The 16,815-nt window shown below is 42.8% G+C and overlaps 2 protein-coding genes across 3 annotated transcripts in view; one reads left to right on the forward strand and one right to left on the reverse strand.

The window, feature by feature from the left end:
- usp24 (ubiquitin specific peptidase 24) overlaps nucleotides 1–11,972 on the reverse strand; it is a 33,023-nt gene extending 21,051 nt beyond the window's left edge. Inside the window, exons 1-16 of one of the 2 annotated variants that reach the window (XM_088312741.1) lie at nucleotides 11,393–11,972; nucleotides 7,941–8,109; nucleotides 7,103–7,170; nucleotides 6,873–7,016; nucleotides 6,655–6,780; nucleotides 5,175–5,210; nucleotides 4,231–4,296; nucleotides 3,011–3,076; nucleotides 2,734–2,808; nucleotides 2,474–2,632; nucleotides 2,291–2,405; nucleotides 1,957–2,060; nucleotides 1,780–1,887; nucleotides 1,610–1,705; nucleotides 1,243–1,404; nucleotides 238–321 (exon numbers count right to left, since the gene is read on the reverse strand). In XM_088312741.1, the coding sequence (XP_088168867.1) occupies nucleotides 238–321; nucleotides 1,243–1,404; nucleotides 1,610–1,705; nucleotides 1,780–1,887; nucleotides 1,957–2,060; nucleotides 2,291–2,405; nucleotides 2,474–2,632; nucleotides 2,734–2,808; nucleotides 3,011–3,076; nucleotides 4,231–4,296; nucleotides 5,175–5,210; nucleotides 6,655–6,780; nucleotides 6,873–7,016; nucleotides 7,103–7,170; nucleotides 7,941–8,109; nucleotides 11,393–11,671 (1,857 nt within the window). In that variant the 5' untranslated portion in view covers nucleotides 11,672–11,972. The remainder of the gene's footprint in view (nucleotides 1–237; nucleotides 322–1,242; nucleotides 1,405–1,609; nucleotides 1,706–1,779; nucleotides 1,888–1,956; nucleotides 2,061–2,290; nucleotides 2,406–2,473; nucleotides 2,633–2,733; nucleotides 2,809–3,010; nucleotides 3,077–4,230; nucleotides 4,297–5,174; nucleotides 5,211–6,654; nucleotides 6,781–6,872; nucleotides 7,017–7,102; nucleotides 7,171–7,940; nucleotides 8,110–11,392) is intronic. The other variant, XM_088312742.1, reaches the window with a different exon arrangement.
- A 441-nt stretch (nucleotides 11,973–12,413) lies between these two features.
- bloc1s2 (biogenesis of lysosomal organelles complex 1 subunit 2) lies at nucleotides 12,414–14,897 on the forward strand. The gene is made up of 5 exons (XM_088313357.1): nucleotides 12,414–12,635; nucleotides 13,155–13,271; nucleotides 13,383–13,502; nucleotides 13,589–13,693; nucleotides 14,038–14,897. The coding sequence occupies exons 1-5, from the start codon at nucleotides 12,470–12,472 to the stop codon at nucleotides 14,067–14,069; spliced, it is 540 nt and encodes a 179-aa protein (XP_088169483.1). The 5' UTR covers nucleotides 12,414–12,469; the 3' UTR covers nucleotides 14,070–14,897.
- The last annotated feature ends 1,918 nt before the right edge of the window (nucleotides 14,898–16,815 follow it).

The following is a 16,815-nucleotide window of genomic DNA, read 5'->3' on the forward strand; positions in this document are numbered from 1 at the left end:
GTAATCATCCCAAATGCCAAAGCCAAGATTAACAATCACCCTCGCTCAGGTTACAATCAAGGGTGAAAATGATCAACCCGTGACCAATGAAAGCCCACGCCCGACGACCCACCGCGACGATTGGTTGGCAGGCAGGAAGCAGCGAGATTGAAGATAAGAGAGGTTGGTGGAATTTAAAAGAAATAATTTAAAAAAAAAAATAAAAAATGGACGAGAAAATCCGGCGTCTTCTCTTACTTTCACCAACAGAGATTTCCTCTTTCCCCAAGAGCCAGATAGAAATGAACTTTGAGTTTCGCTGCCTTTTGGGTCCTCTTGAGTCTGGACAGTACACATTTCATTTGAGCTGGGTCACACAATAAATGATGACATCATCGCGATCCGCAAAACACTCACGGAGGTTCCACATTATTTTGCGGGACTTTTAACACGGCAACAACTTTGCTAATTGAAACAGAAAATACTATAGGGAAAAAAAAAAGAAAAATAATCGAGATTCATTTAGCGTATTTTCTGAACTATAGAGCGCCCCTAGTGGTGAAAGAAAAAAGATCCACAGAAAAGCTGCACCGTTTTATTAGCTGCATGTTTCAAAATCTAGCTATATAAATAATAAACGGGAGTTCAGAACACCTAAAGAGAGATTCTTCCATGCAATTAAAAACAAATATTCAAGGTTTGGACTTTTTAAACGTTTCTAAACAAATAGTTGGGACAACACACTTCATCTGTTATTTCCTCTTCAGACACTTTGCAGCTTGAGAACAAGGAGCCTCTCATTTAGTTGCAATGCCCTTGCTCCGCCCCCGGTAGTCATGGCAACAGCTTTACCGGCATGAGCTTCTGAATGCAATCCTGTGCTCGGTAATGAAGCGCTGCTTCCTCAATGGAAAATGCGAGAATTATTGATTGGCGAGAAATTTAAAGGATTAAAATATATCAATAGATCATTTTCCTTAAATAAATGCTGTCATCCCTAGACGAAAAGAATCCAATTGGGCTACAAAAAAATAAATATTTAACAGTCAAGTGTGTGTGCTTGAGCTTCTCACAAATCACTCCATAAAGAACCCAAGTGGAGTTAACAGGGACGTGCCAGCTTCGGTCACAAGCAAGTGAAGAAACTCGCTTTAAAAAGGCAGAACCTGCTGAACCTTGAGCCGTCTCAACTTCATAACAATAGAAAAAAAAATAAAATAAAAAAATAAAGCGGCTATGAGTACAGGTCAGCGCCTCACCCACCTTCTTGATGTCCTCGATGCATTTAATGATGTAGTTGCGTTTGACGGTCTCCTTGACGGCGTAGGCGTCGCTCAAGATCCCCAGGTGCTCCTCCAGCGCCTGCTGAACCAGACTGGTGGGCAGCGTGGGGAGATGTGCCAACTCCCAAAGCACCTCAAGCACCTGAACACAACACGCAATTAGTCTGTCAGGCTTGATTTAATTTTGCCAGCTTCAATTTCGATTTTTTTCTGTCATGGGAGTCTATTTTGGAATAAAGGATGAAATCGGATAACTTCAAATTGGATATCTGCCAATGTGAACATAGCATGAAGGTACAGATCGGACGGCAATAGAAAAAAGGACCCCTTAAAAATCTGTGACTCACCTTGCCGGTGGTGGTTTCAGAGCGCGCTTCCCTGCCGATCCTCCCGATCAGACTGAGCAGCTTCTGCCTGACGCGATCGCTCTCCACCTCCCAGCTCTGAACGAGACACACATTTGAGTCAAACGGACGACGCTTTTTACTTGCCGCGACTCATCCTCCGGGTCGCCGACCTTCTGTATGAGCACAAAGAGGTGGGTGAGCTGATCGAAGCTGAACTTGACGGCGGCGGCGGCGATGATCGTGTGAATGTTTTCGATCACAGTTGACGACTGGCCGGCCTGAAATGCAAACACGCGATGAGATTGATTTCATTCTAAACACCGGGTGATGTGCAAGCGGATGTTAACCTGTATCCTCCAGATCTTGGAGAGTTCATCCAGGGAGAGTTTACTTCCCAGCAGCTCAATAATTCCTTTTATTCGCTCACAGTACTGAGCCTGATCAATATTGCCTGTAGTGACAACATGGAATAATCACATTAACTCATTTACTGCCATGGACGGCTAAAGACGTCAAAGATCAATAATTTTTTTATTTTTACTCGGCTGGTAGGTAATAAGACTGCGGATCATTCGCACATATGTTCAAAATTCCTCCCACATTGTATTTGATTTGATTGCGCAAATGTACCTAATCTTGTGGCCATGCTCATCAATTACTGTTGACGATTTCATTTCTTACCCTCGAGCGCTATTGACAGGACCGAGTTCTCCACCAGCCAGTCCAACAGTTTATCTGTATCTATGGCATTCTTCACAGTCTTTGCCACCGTGCTCTCCTCTATTAACTTTGTCACCTGCAAGACAAGGACCAGGGTCAAAATGTGAGGCGTCCTCGACACGGGGGCCATATGCGGCGGCTCACCTCTTTGAGGGAGTTCATCTTGGTGGAGAAATGGGGAGTTTTGAGCATGCGCAGCAACGTGTCCAGCCTCAGGTCATCCACCACCGTGACCATCTCTCTCTGGAACTTCATGCACAGCAGCTTGATGGCCGACAACAGGTCGGGGATGCTCACCAGCCGCTGGAGTTAAAACATAACAGCATTGACTTTTATGTTTCCCTTGCCTCCTCGAAATCTCATTCGTCAGTCACATTAGAGTGGATTTATACGCAGAACACGACCTTGTCTTTGAGGTCCTTTTCTTCCAGGTTCTGTACATATGTGATCATTTTATGGATGACTGGATCAAGCATAGGCTGGAACACGCAAAAGGAAAAATAATTTATGTATTAATTTAAAAAAAAAAAATAGCAACAACATAGCAATTGGCCGGCACGAAAACTATTTTCAAAATATTTTAATGACAATCAGTAAGATTCACTTTTCAAATACAACAATACTGAAATTATGACATTCTAATTTATTGCGATGCACCTGTGAAAAGACATGGCAACTTACCTGGACAAGGCTGGAGTTGAGGTATTCGGCACAAACGCCAAGAGGCTGGACCAGAGCGGATACGCACTGTGCGACACAAAAACATGGCTTTTCGTTTATCTTTATTAAAGATTAGCTTCTTGGTTAGCAACAAAATTCCCATGAATGAAACGGAATGATTTGAAGTCAGTTATTGAGGACAAGAGACCCTGACGAAGAGACACCGTTTGTCTGATAATTTGTAAAGAGAAACAGTGGAACGACACATGCAGCTTGATAATACAATAATACTCACAGGCATATATTCTTTATCTTCTGTGAGGATCAATCTATATTAATATGGATTACCGGAGAGCTGAGACGGGATTCATGTATTTTATATCCGTACCAAGAGTAGCACAGCGTGTATTAAATTGAAGCAACAAAATATATATATTTATTTATAATTGTCGCAGGGCTGTGGGGGTTGGTCGAGATTATGGACAGCAGGACGCTAGTTAAGCGCCACATCCCAAATTCACTGGAGTGTCAATGTGGGACCGAGGTGGTGGGAGCATAAAAAAAAAAAATCTTCCAACACACAAGCCCGGCTGATTCACGTTAAATCAGAGGGCCAAAATGAATGAATGGTTTGTGTTTCTCGCTCTGACACGGTTTGATCGGCCTGAAGCCTCGTGCTGTTCCTGCTGCCTCCCCTCGGCTATTCACTGCTGCACTTGACTTCCTGTTTCTCAGCAGACAAATGAATGGGCTGCCCCTGGGAGCCTGGAAAGGAGGAAGCCATCCTCCTACTCTCATATATCTTCACTTCTCACTTTCACTGGCTTTGCTGCTAAGCGTGTTATATGACTTCAAAAGGAGACAATCTGCATTTTTTTCCCCCTCACAATTTAAAACAGTTGGCACGTCTTAACAAAATGTCTTGACAAGCGCTTAGGGTCAAACTTTGCACATCCCTTTTTTTTTTTTTTTTTTATCTTGCTGAAAAAGAATTTTGCAACCCGCATACTATGCCCTACTCACAGTTAATGGTGACTTGAACTTTCTTTACCATGACAACCGAGGACACTGAACAGTACGTCGCACAAGGAAAACACCAGCAAACCCAAACCCATCTCAAAGTCACACCGGCTCTTCGTTCGGAACCAGCGTGGAAAGAATCCGTTACTCTTAAAGGTATGTCAGGCTGTTTGTAAGCGAGGCAGGGGGGGAGGGACATGCGGGACGGGGGTTAGCCTTACAGCTATTTCAATCTCCTCCGCGTTGAGCTTCGTCTGGATGGCGGTGAATCCTCCCAACTCGCCGAACTACACGAAATGAACGGAGAGACAAAAGCAAAGATAAGGCACATGTACAGTATATTCGATCAAATATGTGTGCAATTCTAATTCTAATTCTAACCCAAAAAGTTAAAAACAGAAAACTGTAAAAAAAAAAAAAAAAAAAAAAAAAGGATAGCTCGCTCTGCATTTGGAATTGGGTTGGCAGGTTGTCAAGAATATCCCAAAGCAACAGGTGATGCTATAACTCCAAAGCGCCACGTCAGCCAATGAGAAAAGTCAATTCTGGACAAGGGGATAAAGAAAAAGAAATTTCTTCGACTTGATTACATTGCATAGTGCAATTCAGAATTGGGATCTTCTTTATAGCAGTGTAAACGGGGAAAAAAAAAAAAGACATGGAATCGGATATCTTCATATAGGACACTTCCAAAAGAGGATTAAAAATCTGATCTGCATAGGATATATGCCAATGCCGTCGCATATACACAGATCGGCGGATACATGAGCTTGTCGACATCGCTGAAGCACTCAAAGTGCTGACAAACGCACGTCGGGCCAAACTGTTTGTCCATCGTTTAATATCGGTATTACTCATGGATTACGGTTTTCTCGGCCTGGCATTTGTGGACTTATTGACTGCACATGCAAATTCGGGCATCTGCGCATGTGTGTTGTTTCAAATATGCCTTCAGTGTCACTTGAGATGTACATGGAAACAGATGAACATCAGATACAGACAATAAATTAGAATCGGTCACAAGGATGTCCAGCGTAAATTCAGCCTTAGTGACTAAAAAAGTAGAAAACGCAGAAATAGCATGAAAAACATTTTTTATATATATATATTTTTTTATTTGCGATGTGTGATGGTGCACAACCACAACGTGCTTGCGATCACTTACCTGATTGACTAAATCCACCAGCCAACCGTGCGGCTCCTGAAACAGATCATTTTGCTTTTAGTGGGTTTATTTCACATTATCGCGCACACGCCTGCACACACAGCTGCTGTATGTCAGTCATACATTTATGCCCGTGGCTCGGTTGCACAACACTAAAGAACCCGCTGGCCTCCACTCCGGCACGATTTGATTCGTCATTGTAAACCAACATGTGTGTATACAGTAACGTCAAGCAAAAGTAAATAATTAATGCCTCCGTGGAGGCTTACTGGTGGTTGGTGAACGCAATCTTCAAGACATTTATTCTGCTGCTCTTACCCTGCTGAATAACCTAGATCAAACTCAATTAAATATTGAACTGACCCCTTAAGGGATTTTCAAATGCAGTTTGCCTAAACACATTCACACACTCAAGTTTTTATGGGCAGTTATTGCCGTCAGTACGATTTTAGCTGACCCACTTCCTGGTCCACTGAGCCTAACAGAAACTCCATCATGATCGATATCGTAGCTAACTCAGCGAACATCCCGAAAACTAATCCAACATTGTAACTGTAATGAAGTGATAGACCGATTATCGGGGCCGATATTTGGCATTTTGCCAATTATCAGCATCGTCTTTTTTTTTAATTACATTTTTTTTATTTGAAGGTCGATAAAGTAAAAGCTGGTTTATTTTGACTCGTTGCAAAGCACTTCGCTGTGTCTGCCGTGCTCGTGGCCTTGCTTGCAGAGGCTGATTGACCCACGCACAGAATGGTTAGTTGTACAAGCAAAGCTGTTTGATTTTTACTTCGAATCAGACGCATTACGAGAGAGGTCCCGCGAGCAGCGACAGACTTGGCCAAAATTTTAATAAATGTCAGTCGATTACAACAAAGTTGGCTATTTTCTAAGATCTAAAAAAAATCTCCAACATGGTATTAATCACGAGTAGTTTAATAAACATGTACTTAAAGGCATTTAAACTACTGTATTTCGCGGACAATAAGGCGCACCTGCATATAAGTCGCAGCAACTCTTTTTGGGAAAAAAAAAACCAAAAAAAAACATGGCGACAACTTTGCTAATTAAAACAGAACAGACCCAAGTAAAACCAAATGAAAAAAAAAAAATTGAGATTTATTTAGTGTATTTTCTGAACTATAGAGCGCGCCTACTGGTGAAAGAAAGATACACAGAAAAGACACACGGTTATATTAGCTGCATGGTTCAAAATCAAGGAAAAAAGTGGCGGCTCATAGTCTGGAAAATGCGCTAAGTCAAGTTTTGGAGTTTTTTTTATTTTGACACCTTTTTACCCCTTTTTTCTAGAAATTAATATCGGCGTTAAATATCGGTTATCGGCCTCCATGACTACTAATAATCGGTATCTGCCCTAAAAAAAATTTTTTTTTTAAATACATTTTTTTAAAAAAGGATCGGTCTATCACTACTGTAATGTAACGATTTGTAAGATGACTTCAAGTGTCAGCCTTACTTTCTGATAAGTGTTGCTTGGAGAAACGGCAAACATGTTGGCCTCGTCTCCAAACACTTCGGCCCAGTTCCTCTGACATGCTTTCATCCGGTTCTTAAAATGGTACTCATTGTCCGGGTTGAAGGCCTGGGCACAACCGGAAAGGAGACAACCATCAGGTACTGCAACGAGTTATCTTACTCATGTGATCAGAATTTGGACCGTTCTACAGTACACACCATGGCCAAGACACCCATCAGGTTAACGGGAACCGGGTCCTGCTTGACCCGCTCGGCCACCAGCTCCACCAGCAACATCAGCATGTTGTAGATTCCCTCGTGGATCTCTGTGCCCCACTTATGCACGGCGCTGCTGGTGAGCAACTGGTGACAGTGAGATGAAAAAAAACAAATGAGGGCAAGTGATTGGTACGATCTTACAAGTCTGTTGGGAGACTCCGACGACTCACCTTTTTAAAGGCCTCCGGCATGCAGCGCTCCACGAACCTCTTGCAGTTCTCGTCGGCGTCTGCGAGGCCTGATGGGAGATGTGAAGGTTGAATTTCATAGTAATATTGGAGAAAAAAAAAAGAAAAGATGGGCCATTTAAAACCCGTTTTTTTTTTCCTCAATTGTAAATGTTTCCCAAATATTCCACATCTTTTTGTATTATCAAAAGTGGAAATTTCAGTGATTTCATTGGATAGCAATGATTTAGAAAAATGTTTTTTTATAACTATTCATTTTTTTAGGTGAAATTATATATCAAAATATGTATAATAAATAAATAAATAGATAAATAAATAAAAAAGACGTAACACAGATTTGATTTTTTAAAATACAAATTATATTTGTAAATGGTCGCCTTGGGCTAATCTCCAAAAAGTGTCATTATCTGACCAGCGTTGCATTAGGTCATTTTAACTTTCAACTTGGTGACAGTCGTTCCTAAAAACATTGAATTCGAGCAGCAAATTATCTTCTTTCCCACTGCAAATTTTTGTGGATTTTCAAATACGTCAATATTGTTTTTTCTCCCCCCGCCCCAAAAAAGTGCAGGTGAAACGTTAGAATTCAAGTTACTGATAAAGTGCAGTCATCTGCGATGTCTAAACATCACAAAAACGTTTTTTTTTTTTTTATCCATAGCGACTAAACAAATTCACTTGACTCCGACAAAAAAAGGAAGACGCGCTTTGCAACATGTGCCACATCCATCGTAACTTGTACGACATTTATTGACACACGGAGTCGGCTGGAGTGTGCTTATAAAACAGTAGTTCTTTCTTTACACAGAGTGAGTCTTACCGTGCCGGGCGAGGCACGTCGAGGCGATGAGACATTTGCCCAGTGACTCCTCCCGCTTGTACGGAATGGACCAGTGGTCGGTAAACACTCGGCTCTCCAGCTCGTACAGGTTGGTGGTGGGGAACTCCATGCTGCCGCCCGAGCAGTTTCCATTCTCATCGTTGCTCCTCTGCAACAATTAAAAAAACATTAACATGAATGAAGTTACGTGACTTGGCGTCCCCTCGGAGGGCCATCAGCGGAAATTGCAAAAGGTGCAATTAACGGGCTCCTGCACGGTAGAATTGGAAACAACACACTTTCTCTTGTAGAGTACCGTAGTTTCAACTACCGTTTTTTCCGGACTATGACCCGCTACGTTTTTCTTAGATTTTGAACCATGCGGCTAATAAAGCGGTGCGGCTTTTCTGTGTATGTTTCTTTCACCAGTAGGGGGCGCTCTATAGTTCAGAAAATACACTAAATAAATCTCAATTTTTTTTAGAACACCCTGTAGAACATTTTTTTTTTTTTTATGCGTCGGCAAAGTACAGGACCTGAATCCTGATGAACTAAACTGAATACTTTTTTTTTATATGGAATACAGTCACCTTGAAATAAACACGGACGGTGACAAGTTTGACAGCGTACTGTTGTTCATTTTGTCTCGTCATTTCTTAATCAGCGTGTGCACATCTCCACTTATGAGCAGTAAAGAATGGTCCCATGAGTGAGTTTCGGCGCTATGCGGCCAAACCAATCAGTGACAGTGAAAAAAAAAAAAAAGAAGGTACTAGAAAGGGATGGCATTTCAATCCTTTCTTTTTGGATATTTATTTTTAAATGACATGCAAAGGTAGATAAGGAGAAGATAAAAATGAAGACTGAGCATCCCTATGCCGGGTTTTAAAGAGGATATAGTCTGGAAAATCGACTCTAATTGCTAAAAAAAAAAGTCTCTGGGGTGCCTGCTCAGCCATCAGGTGTGAAATTACACAACCAAGTAAATATTTTGTGATCCGTTTCGTACTGAAAATGGGTCTGGGATGGAGCACATTTGAATTATGCAAATTGGAGTGGCTCCCACATGTGGCGTTTCCTCCGCCCATGACAAGTCATGATGTTTGGGCGTAAAGTGTACTCCAATTGTTGTTTTTTAATTTTATTTATTTAATAACATCCCATAGATGCGATTAAGACACCTGGGACCTCATTAAAATTGTTACAAAAATGCGTTGCTTTAATAAGCAACAGCTTTGGCGAAATTATTTTATAGAGGCTTAAATACGCATTAAGTGGTTGATTTCGCCGAGTGGCGCACCTGCTTTTCCAACTAATTTTGAGTCCATGGTCCAAGTTTGAGATTTAAAATTTCTCATATCTCTTACAAGCATTATATTAGAAATAGCACTCAGCATGACGCAGCGCAGTTCCTCGCCTCTGCAATCGACAACAGCCCATATTGAAACATTGTCACCAACACTAAGCACGAAAGCCACATGGCATGGCGACGAGTCGTGTACGAGGTTCTCCAAGGCAGCTATGCCGTTGCAATGCACCCGGCAAATCACCCTGGGACCCTTTTGCGACGTCTGCAACGTGTTTGGCAGAGACACTGCAGGGCTATATTTAGGAGGATGACACGAGACAGGCGACCTGCAAGAGTCACAAGCTGAGTGGACACGGAAGGGGGGTAAAAAAAAAATGGAAGGACCATTTCAGGGGGGAGTTTGTGTTTTTAACAATTTTTATTTCTTAATTTATTCATTATTATTTTCATTTTAAGGGCTACAAAGCAACCAATTAATCCAGAGGTAAAATTTTTTTTTTTTTTTTTAAATCGCAGAAAATACATAGTGTTGCTATATGCCTTCAAGAGGCGGGGCCTTTGGGTGTAGCGTGTGACGTCAGCAAGTCATGAGAGTGTCAGGGTGTGAGCTGTGGCCGACAGCAGCTACATGAGCAAGTTTTTTTACTGCTCTTCAGGCGGCACGCAAACAGCTGAAAAGTGCACTGGCGACTGTAGCTCTCCTTTCCCACATGAGACAACAGTAAGTAGTTTACTTTAAAATGACAACAAAAAAAAATATCGCTTTAAACCGCAGATTCCTCTGAGAAAAACGGGAGTGCTGCAACACATAGGTTCCACAAAAAAATATAGCGAGCGCGCAAACAAATGTAAATCAAAGCTACTCCCACGGTGTCACTCAAAAGTGAGATTTACTATCTTTGTCTTGGCTCTCGCTGGATTGTACAAGTGTACCTCGTATTATACTAATTAATATTATCTGAGATGTTCTCAAGTTTGCGACAACACCCAAAATGAGACTTGTCATGCTCCATGTCGATGCGCAACTGCATGAAGGAAAACGACAACTGTCGTTTATATTTAACAGCTTGCATCACAGCGTGACAGCAGTGATGAGGAGCCAGACAGTGAGTGACAGCGATGGGCCAGCGGGAAGTGGTCAACTGGTTGTTTACATGCACGCTGCTATTCACAACTCCGAGAGTCACTTCAGAGTGGAAGTGAAATGATAAGCGTAGACAGTTTGGAAGCTTCCAGGACACATTTTGAATGTAAACACCAATATTTTGGATTGTTTTGAAATTTTCAGAGATTGATGTGGGCATAGGTAGAAATGCGCATGCTAATTTTGGTGATGATTGGTTGTACTTTTCCAACATTCAGCCTTTTTTTAAACACAATTTAGAATGTCCCATGACAAAATTGTATGCTGCAAAACAACAACTGGATTTGTTATTGCCCCCCCATGCTGCACTGCTATTCACGTATTTAACTACTGTCAGAACCAAACAATATATGCAACCCAGAGGCTGAGCAGCACTGAGTTTGTTTACAGAGTAGATTTGTGGCTCAAACCTTAGGCTGCTCCACAAACCAAATACAAAATACAACAAATTGGCCACGTAGTCCACAAGAATTGCGAAACAACTACTAACAGTCCAGCTGCAGTGGAATGCAACCCCCATGACATGAGGGCCTGGGGGTTGGGGGGGGGTGTCCCCTAAAACCATGCAAACTGGACTTGCACAAGAGATGCATTCATTCCGTCTTTATACTTGCAACCAAATCAGCAACTAGTTATGTTCTATTTGTTTTTGCATTTGTGCATTTCCACTGATGCGCTGCAGCGCGTGCTCCCCTTTGCAGGAAGCTGTCAACTAGCCAGGCAGCTACTACTAGCGAGATTAGGTAGCAAGTTTAAAATTGCTAATAAAAATCTTCCCGTGTGCAGGTTCGAGCGCGGGGTCTCTACGAGCCTGTGACGTGCCTTGGCGCCAAAGCACCGGGGGAGCGATGCACAGTGGCACAAGCCTGCTCTGACAGCTCACGCCCGGCTGGCTACGCAGCTAGCATCGATGCTAAAGCGGAGCTAGTTAAATGGGCGAAGCCACTCACCCCGTGAGTTCCAATACAATCAGCGCTCCATACGAGAGTTTGTTCTCACCTCCCCGTCCACGACGTCGTGGTAAGCGGGCGGAGGGTCAAAGCCCCCCGTGCCGGTTCTCCCGCTCGTCTCCCCGTCGCCGCTCGTACTCAAGGCGGGGGCAGGCCCGCTCTCCATGGGCTCATATCCGTAGCCGAGCCCCGGGCTTTCGTTGGTCAGGAGCGCGACCGCCTCGTTGATGTCGTTCTTGGCCAAGCGGAGCGCCTTTCTTATCACGTCGGGGTCCGGGAAGCCCATGCAGAGGAGCGTGGTGATGTGCTGCTCCTCTTCGGTCTCCATGTTTGAGGTGTCTCCGTGTTCGCAGCCTAGGAGCGACGGGGTTTGGGGCACAGCCCTGTAGCTGTGCACGCCGCCATGTTTACAGCCCCGCTGCTGACTGACTGACTGTCACGATCTGGCTTCCCCCACTACAGCGCCCACACAGGTGTTAGGCGCACTTCTTGAGACTTGGAAATGGTCATTTTCCCCGTGGGAGCGTGCTCAAACCACAAACCACGAGCAGAAGCTTTAAATATTAATATTACGAAAAGTTCTATTCTATTTATCACAAAGGTTTTTGAGACTGCAACACATTTGTGAAGGACAAATTGTCGGCTATGCACCAGAGTTAATCGTGATTCCCGCGGTTGTTTTGTCTTTTCCCGAGGAGAATTACCCACTCTGGAAAATTAAAATTTCCAGTTATCTCACGATGAATTTGTATTTTTGGAAAGTTGTCAAAATATTTTGCGTTGAACGAGACGCGCAAATAAAAAAACGTTTTTGTCATTTTAATTTTGCTCACTTTTTAATTCTAATCTATATTGTGAAAACAATTTGAGTGTTTAGAATTGAAATACATTTGGTTTCAGTTCTCGATCACATTCACACGTTCCCCGAAAACGAAACTGATTAAGTGCTTATTGACAGTTACTTCCCAGCTATTATAATAATGATGATAATAATTAAAAGCTTATTATCATAAGGGCGTGGCAATGCGTGAAGAACTGCGGAAGTGGTTGAGGTGGCGGACGGAAGTGACGTGTTTCCAGTCACGTGAGCGAGAGTGGTGCGGGGGGGAGTCAAAACAGACACAAAATGGCTGCCATTGGAGACGACGCCGCTGCAATGGACAGCATTTCCAGGGCGCCCGGGGCCCATTATATTCCTCCCAACGCCGCCTCGGATTTAATGAGTCACGGGGAAAGCGCAGAGGACGTGGGGGAAGCACCGGTGCCCGCGGTGAAAAAGCCCAACACTAACAGTGAGCGACTAACCGTTCCAGCTTCCGTAGCGTGCTAATGCTAATAGCTCAAAACAATCGAATTACTTTCTTCCAGTCACGTGTTAGGTTTACACTGTTGTGTCAGCAACATAATGTCCGCGGGCACCAGGTTGCCCCCGAAGGACAACTTTAGAAGCCTGCGCAGATGAAATCGGTAACCATTCGCCTAAATCACCACAGAGAAGTGGCTCTGAGTGTAGAAAAACGTTTGCTGACCATTTAAACGTATCTTTTACTCTGGGTGGAGTGAATCACATTTACTAAGGATAAAGCCTTCACAGTCTATAAGGGAAATCCAAGTCGAGAAACGCAGAACCTCAGAACTGAATGATCAGATGTGTTAAACACAAGTGTACCTTGCTGTCACTCTTGGTTTCTTCTTGTTCAACTGTAGGAACCAACTCAATTGTCAATCATTAATTGTTGATGCTAATACGTGCAGGTGTTCGTTTCTGAAGATTTGGAATAATTTTGATTTATACCCTTTGCTTACTCGAGGCGATGGTGGTGTGGAAACGGCAGAAGAAGCAGTGGAGCCCGCAGAGCCTGACATCAACGCGTTGTGTACCGACATGTTTGAAAAGATGTCCGTCTTCCTTCAAGGCGAACTCACAGGTATTGTTAAAGTGTATTTCTGCACCTATTCCATGTTTTATGTCACTGTCCAGAATGCAGCCATACTTCTTGTCTTTTTGTGTGACCACATTCACATGGTCCCCGTTTCAGCCACTTGCGAGGATTATCGTCTGTTAGAAAACATGAACAAGCTAACGAGTTTGAAATACATGGAGATGAAAGACATCAGCATCAACATCAGTCGAAACTTGCAGGATCTCAACAATAAGTGTAAGTCGTACATAACACTAGCATCATCCTCAATCGGGGAATAGTTAGCACCTTTCATTGATTCTTTCGCTTTTGTGTTTTCTTAGATGCTAGCCTTCAGCCCTACCTGGACCAGATAAATCAGATTGAGGAGCAAGTGTCTTCATTGGAACAAGCTGCTTATAAACTGGACGCATATTCCAAAAAACTAGGTGACAAATGCATGCACACAAAGGCAAAGTGTCTCATTGTTTAAAAGTCCAGGCAGCACTTAATATACGACACCGTGTGTGTGCAGCCTCAGTGTCGACAAATTCTTAATCAAGTGTGTGCTGCTTATCAGACGCTAGCTTGTCATTAAAACTAATCGCTGCTACAAGCAAAACTCTGCAACTCTGCTTTAGATGGGGAATAACTGATTCTAAATACTACTAACAAAGCCTCTTGCATCAGTTTGTGTTGGGTCTCCAGTTCTCCAGCAGGTGGCGGTATCGCACCACAAATCAAATTGCGCTTTCCGCTCTCCCAGCCTGAAGTCTTTTCCTTCTCTCTACAGAAGCCAGATTCAAAAAACTGGAGAAGCGATGAAGGCAGACACCAGGATCATGTAGTTTTCCGTCTGCCACCTGGTCTAACCCTACCTGATGTCCGGTGCGGTCGCGGCTAGGCGGGAGGACGCAAACTGACATTCAAGGACACCTTGACTCCTAATAAAAAAAAAATAATAACAGGTTACGGAGGAGGGAGCAGCTCCAGGCTCCAGTGTTTGTTGGGGGGCTTAGATTCTAACACGCATATCACTAAGTGACTCAGCAAAGGTTGTACAACAGTGAGTGTGCATTTTATTTAAAGAGCAACAGCCTCAGCTTGATTGAATGGTAGCACTGGAGCTTATGATCTACACTTGTTTAATGTCACTTATCGAATTTCGATAAAAGGTAGATGAAGCATGTTCAGAGACTACACAAGGCTAACGTCCTCCTCTTGAATAGCAAACTGAAATATGTTTAATACAAGTTAAATGTATGTTGTGTTATGTTTACAAATTCTTAACATGATTTTTTTTTTTTTAATAAATCATGATGTGCACTGGATTGCATTGACTCGCAGTTACCAGGACTCAAGGTAAACATTTACTTTCGCTGAGATAATAATACTCCATTTTGATTGACACTGTCTAATATGATTCTGAATCCAGTTGCCGCGCTAAGTGCTGCTGCTATTGTTTTACTACAATAGAAGGAAATGGTTGCGTTTTTGAAAACTTGTATTACATCACATTTGTTATCTGTGTATTAATCTGCCTTATGTTAGTACTTCTCCTTTACCGAGAAAGTATCCACTTTGCATGTGTGGCATATCAAGATGCTGTTTTGTGTGATGTAGGCTGCTTACAATAAAAGGCCACTCTAAAATTAGCACTTTTTTAGTATTGAGCGAATCCAAGACAGCAAAGTTAGATGTGTTGCTCAGCACGGGGCAAATGTTCACACCAGATACTGCCTGGGCTAGTTTTCAAGTACGTTGCGCAATCAACAAGTTTGCTCGTCGGTGCAAGAATCGCACTCAGTTAATGCTCTTCTTGCAGCTTTTTGATTAGAAATGTTCAAATCTATGGCTTACAAGTGGCGACTAATCTTCATGACTGAGGTTGACTCATCAACAATTTCCCACCAGAGGATATGTGATCGATCTCGCATACGTGAGCCTGCTTATGTTTGTGTAAGGCCTAATCTAAACCAGGTCTCTGTCATTCGTCCAGCTGGGGCCCCCGACGCACGGAGGGAGCTCATTATTCATACTGTAACATTATTTACTGCTGCACTGTGATCCTTCCATGTCTACTCCCCCCCCCCCCCCCCCTTTCTTGTTTGCAAGCCCCGCGGGGCGCAAATTCGGCTCCCTCTCCCAGAGGCTCTCAAATTTGGGTCTATTAATTTTTTTTTGCACTGTACCGGATGCCAGCTGTCAATCGAGCACAGAGAAAATAATTCGAAAGTAATTATAGGTGAATGTATTCGGTGTGAAATGGCATGCAAATGAGACCATGTTGTAACAATGAAGTTTGGGTTGTGGAAGTGGGTTGGATGCTTTACTCAACGCTCATTAGTAATAAAATGAAAACTATAGTATAGTTGATGATTCATTTTCGCAGAAAGGAACGAGACATTTTTCGCTATTTCATGAAAAGTATCAACAGAGTGCTTGGTTTATGGAGGTGCTGACATACGTGGTTTAGAGGTAACGAAAGAGTCGCTATGAACTGGTTTGCTAGGTTATAATTTGTGATATATATAATTTAATAATATATAATATAATGTAAGAAAAAAAGGGAACGCTCATTTGATGTATTGTCGGCTTTTCATTAGATTTTTTAAGTAAAAACGTTAACTGTAGATAAGCAGTTTGAAGTGTTAATAACAGCGTTCACCACAAGGTGGCAGACATCACTTAAGAGCAAAGCTGACCTCAAGATTGCGTTTCTCCACTAGAGAAGAAGAGCGATTCCTCGCAAGAAGCAGGGACCAAATAAGGTAAAGAAAATGGTGAATATAGGTCAAATTGGGTGCTGATTATATGTTCACCACCTTTAAACACAAGCCTGCCTAGTTTTCTGAGAGACTATCAGCCATGAAAGATTTCTACCTGAGTCACCAAAAGTACACTCAGCGCTTTTTTTTTCTCACAAGAACCGTTGACGGATCATGAGACAGACTGATCATGTCATGAGAAGAGAACTTTGGTGTGGGTGGTGATTATTATGCTCCTGCACAGGTGCTCCAGAGACCCCAAAATTTGTATACATGCTATCCAAAAGTAGACACTTGGTAGAATGTTCCCTTAGTACCTAATACTCTTAAATACAGAGCATCTTTCTTTCAGCATGTGACTGTGCAGGTGTACCTAATGAAGTGTCCAGGGTACGTCCTCTGTAGTTTCAACGTACAGTGTAGAATAACGATTCCCACTCTGGGTATTTTTGAAATTCAGCTCATTTGGGAATTTCCCACAAAAAAAGGCATCTTGAGCAAAAGAAAATGGGGAGCAAGCTCTTCACTCCATAAATCTCCGTAAGTGGAGGCCAGGCCAGGCCCGGCGAACAACAACAAGGCACGCCGCAGAGTTGTGTAACAGACAAAGCAGCGAGCAAAAAGATTGGGAAACTCTGTCCATGAATGAAAGTGGGCGCACAGACACTTCGAAAGTCCTTTTAGTGGCCACATTTGTTTGGTGTTTTTCCAGCAGTGTCCCAAACAAACCAGACTGTGTTGCAAAACACTGCGCTTTATCTTCTTGAGTGAAGGAAATGACTGTATAGACTTCCCATAAGTAC

Source organism: Idiotropiscis lumnitzeri, chromosome 13 (genome assembly GCF_059441095.1).
Source record: "Idiotropiscis lumnitzeri isolate Australia: NSW breed Sydney's pygmy pipehorse chromosome 13, RoL_Ilum_1.0, whole genome shotgun sequence".
Classification (NCBI taxonomy): Eukaryota; Metazoa; Chordata; class Actinopteri; order Syngnathiformes; family Syngnathidae; genus Idiotropiscis; species Idiotropiscis lumnitzeri.

What these genes read in the sequence shown, in the direction of transcription:
- bloc1s2 (XM_088313357.1), top strand. Translation starts at nt 12,470, where the DNA reads ATGGCTGCCATTGGAGACGACGCCGCTGCAATGGACAGCATTTCCAGG. An exon ending in GAAAAAGCCCAACACTAACA is followed by an intron (nt 12,636 to 13,154) that starts GTGAGCGACTAA and finishes TGCTTACTCGAG; the next exon opens with GCGATGGTGGTGTGGAAACG. An exon ending in CCTTCAAGGCGAACTCACAG is followed by an intron (nt 13,272 to 13,382) that starts GTATTGTTAAAG and finishes TCCCCGTTTCAG; the next exon opens with CCACTTGCGAGGATTATCGT.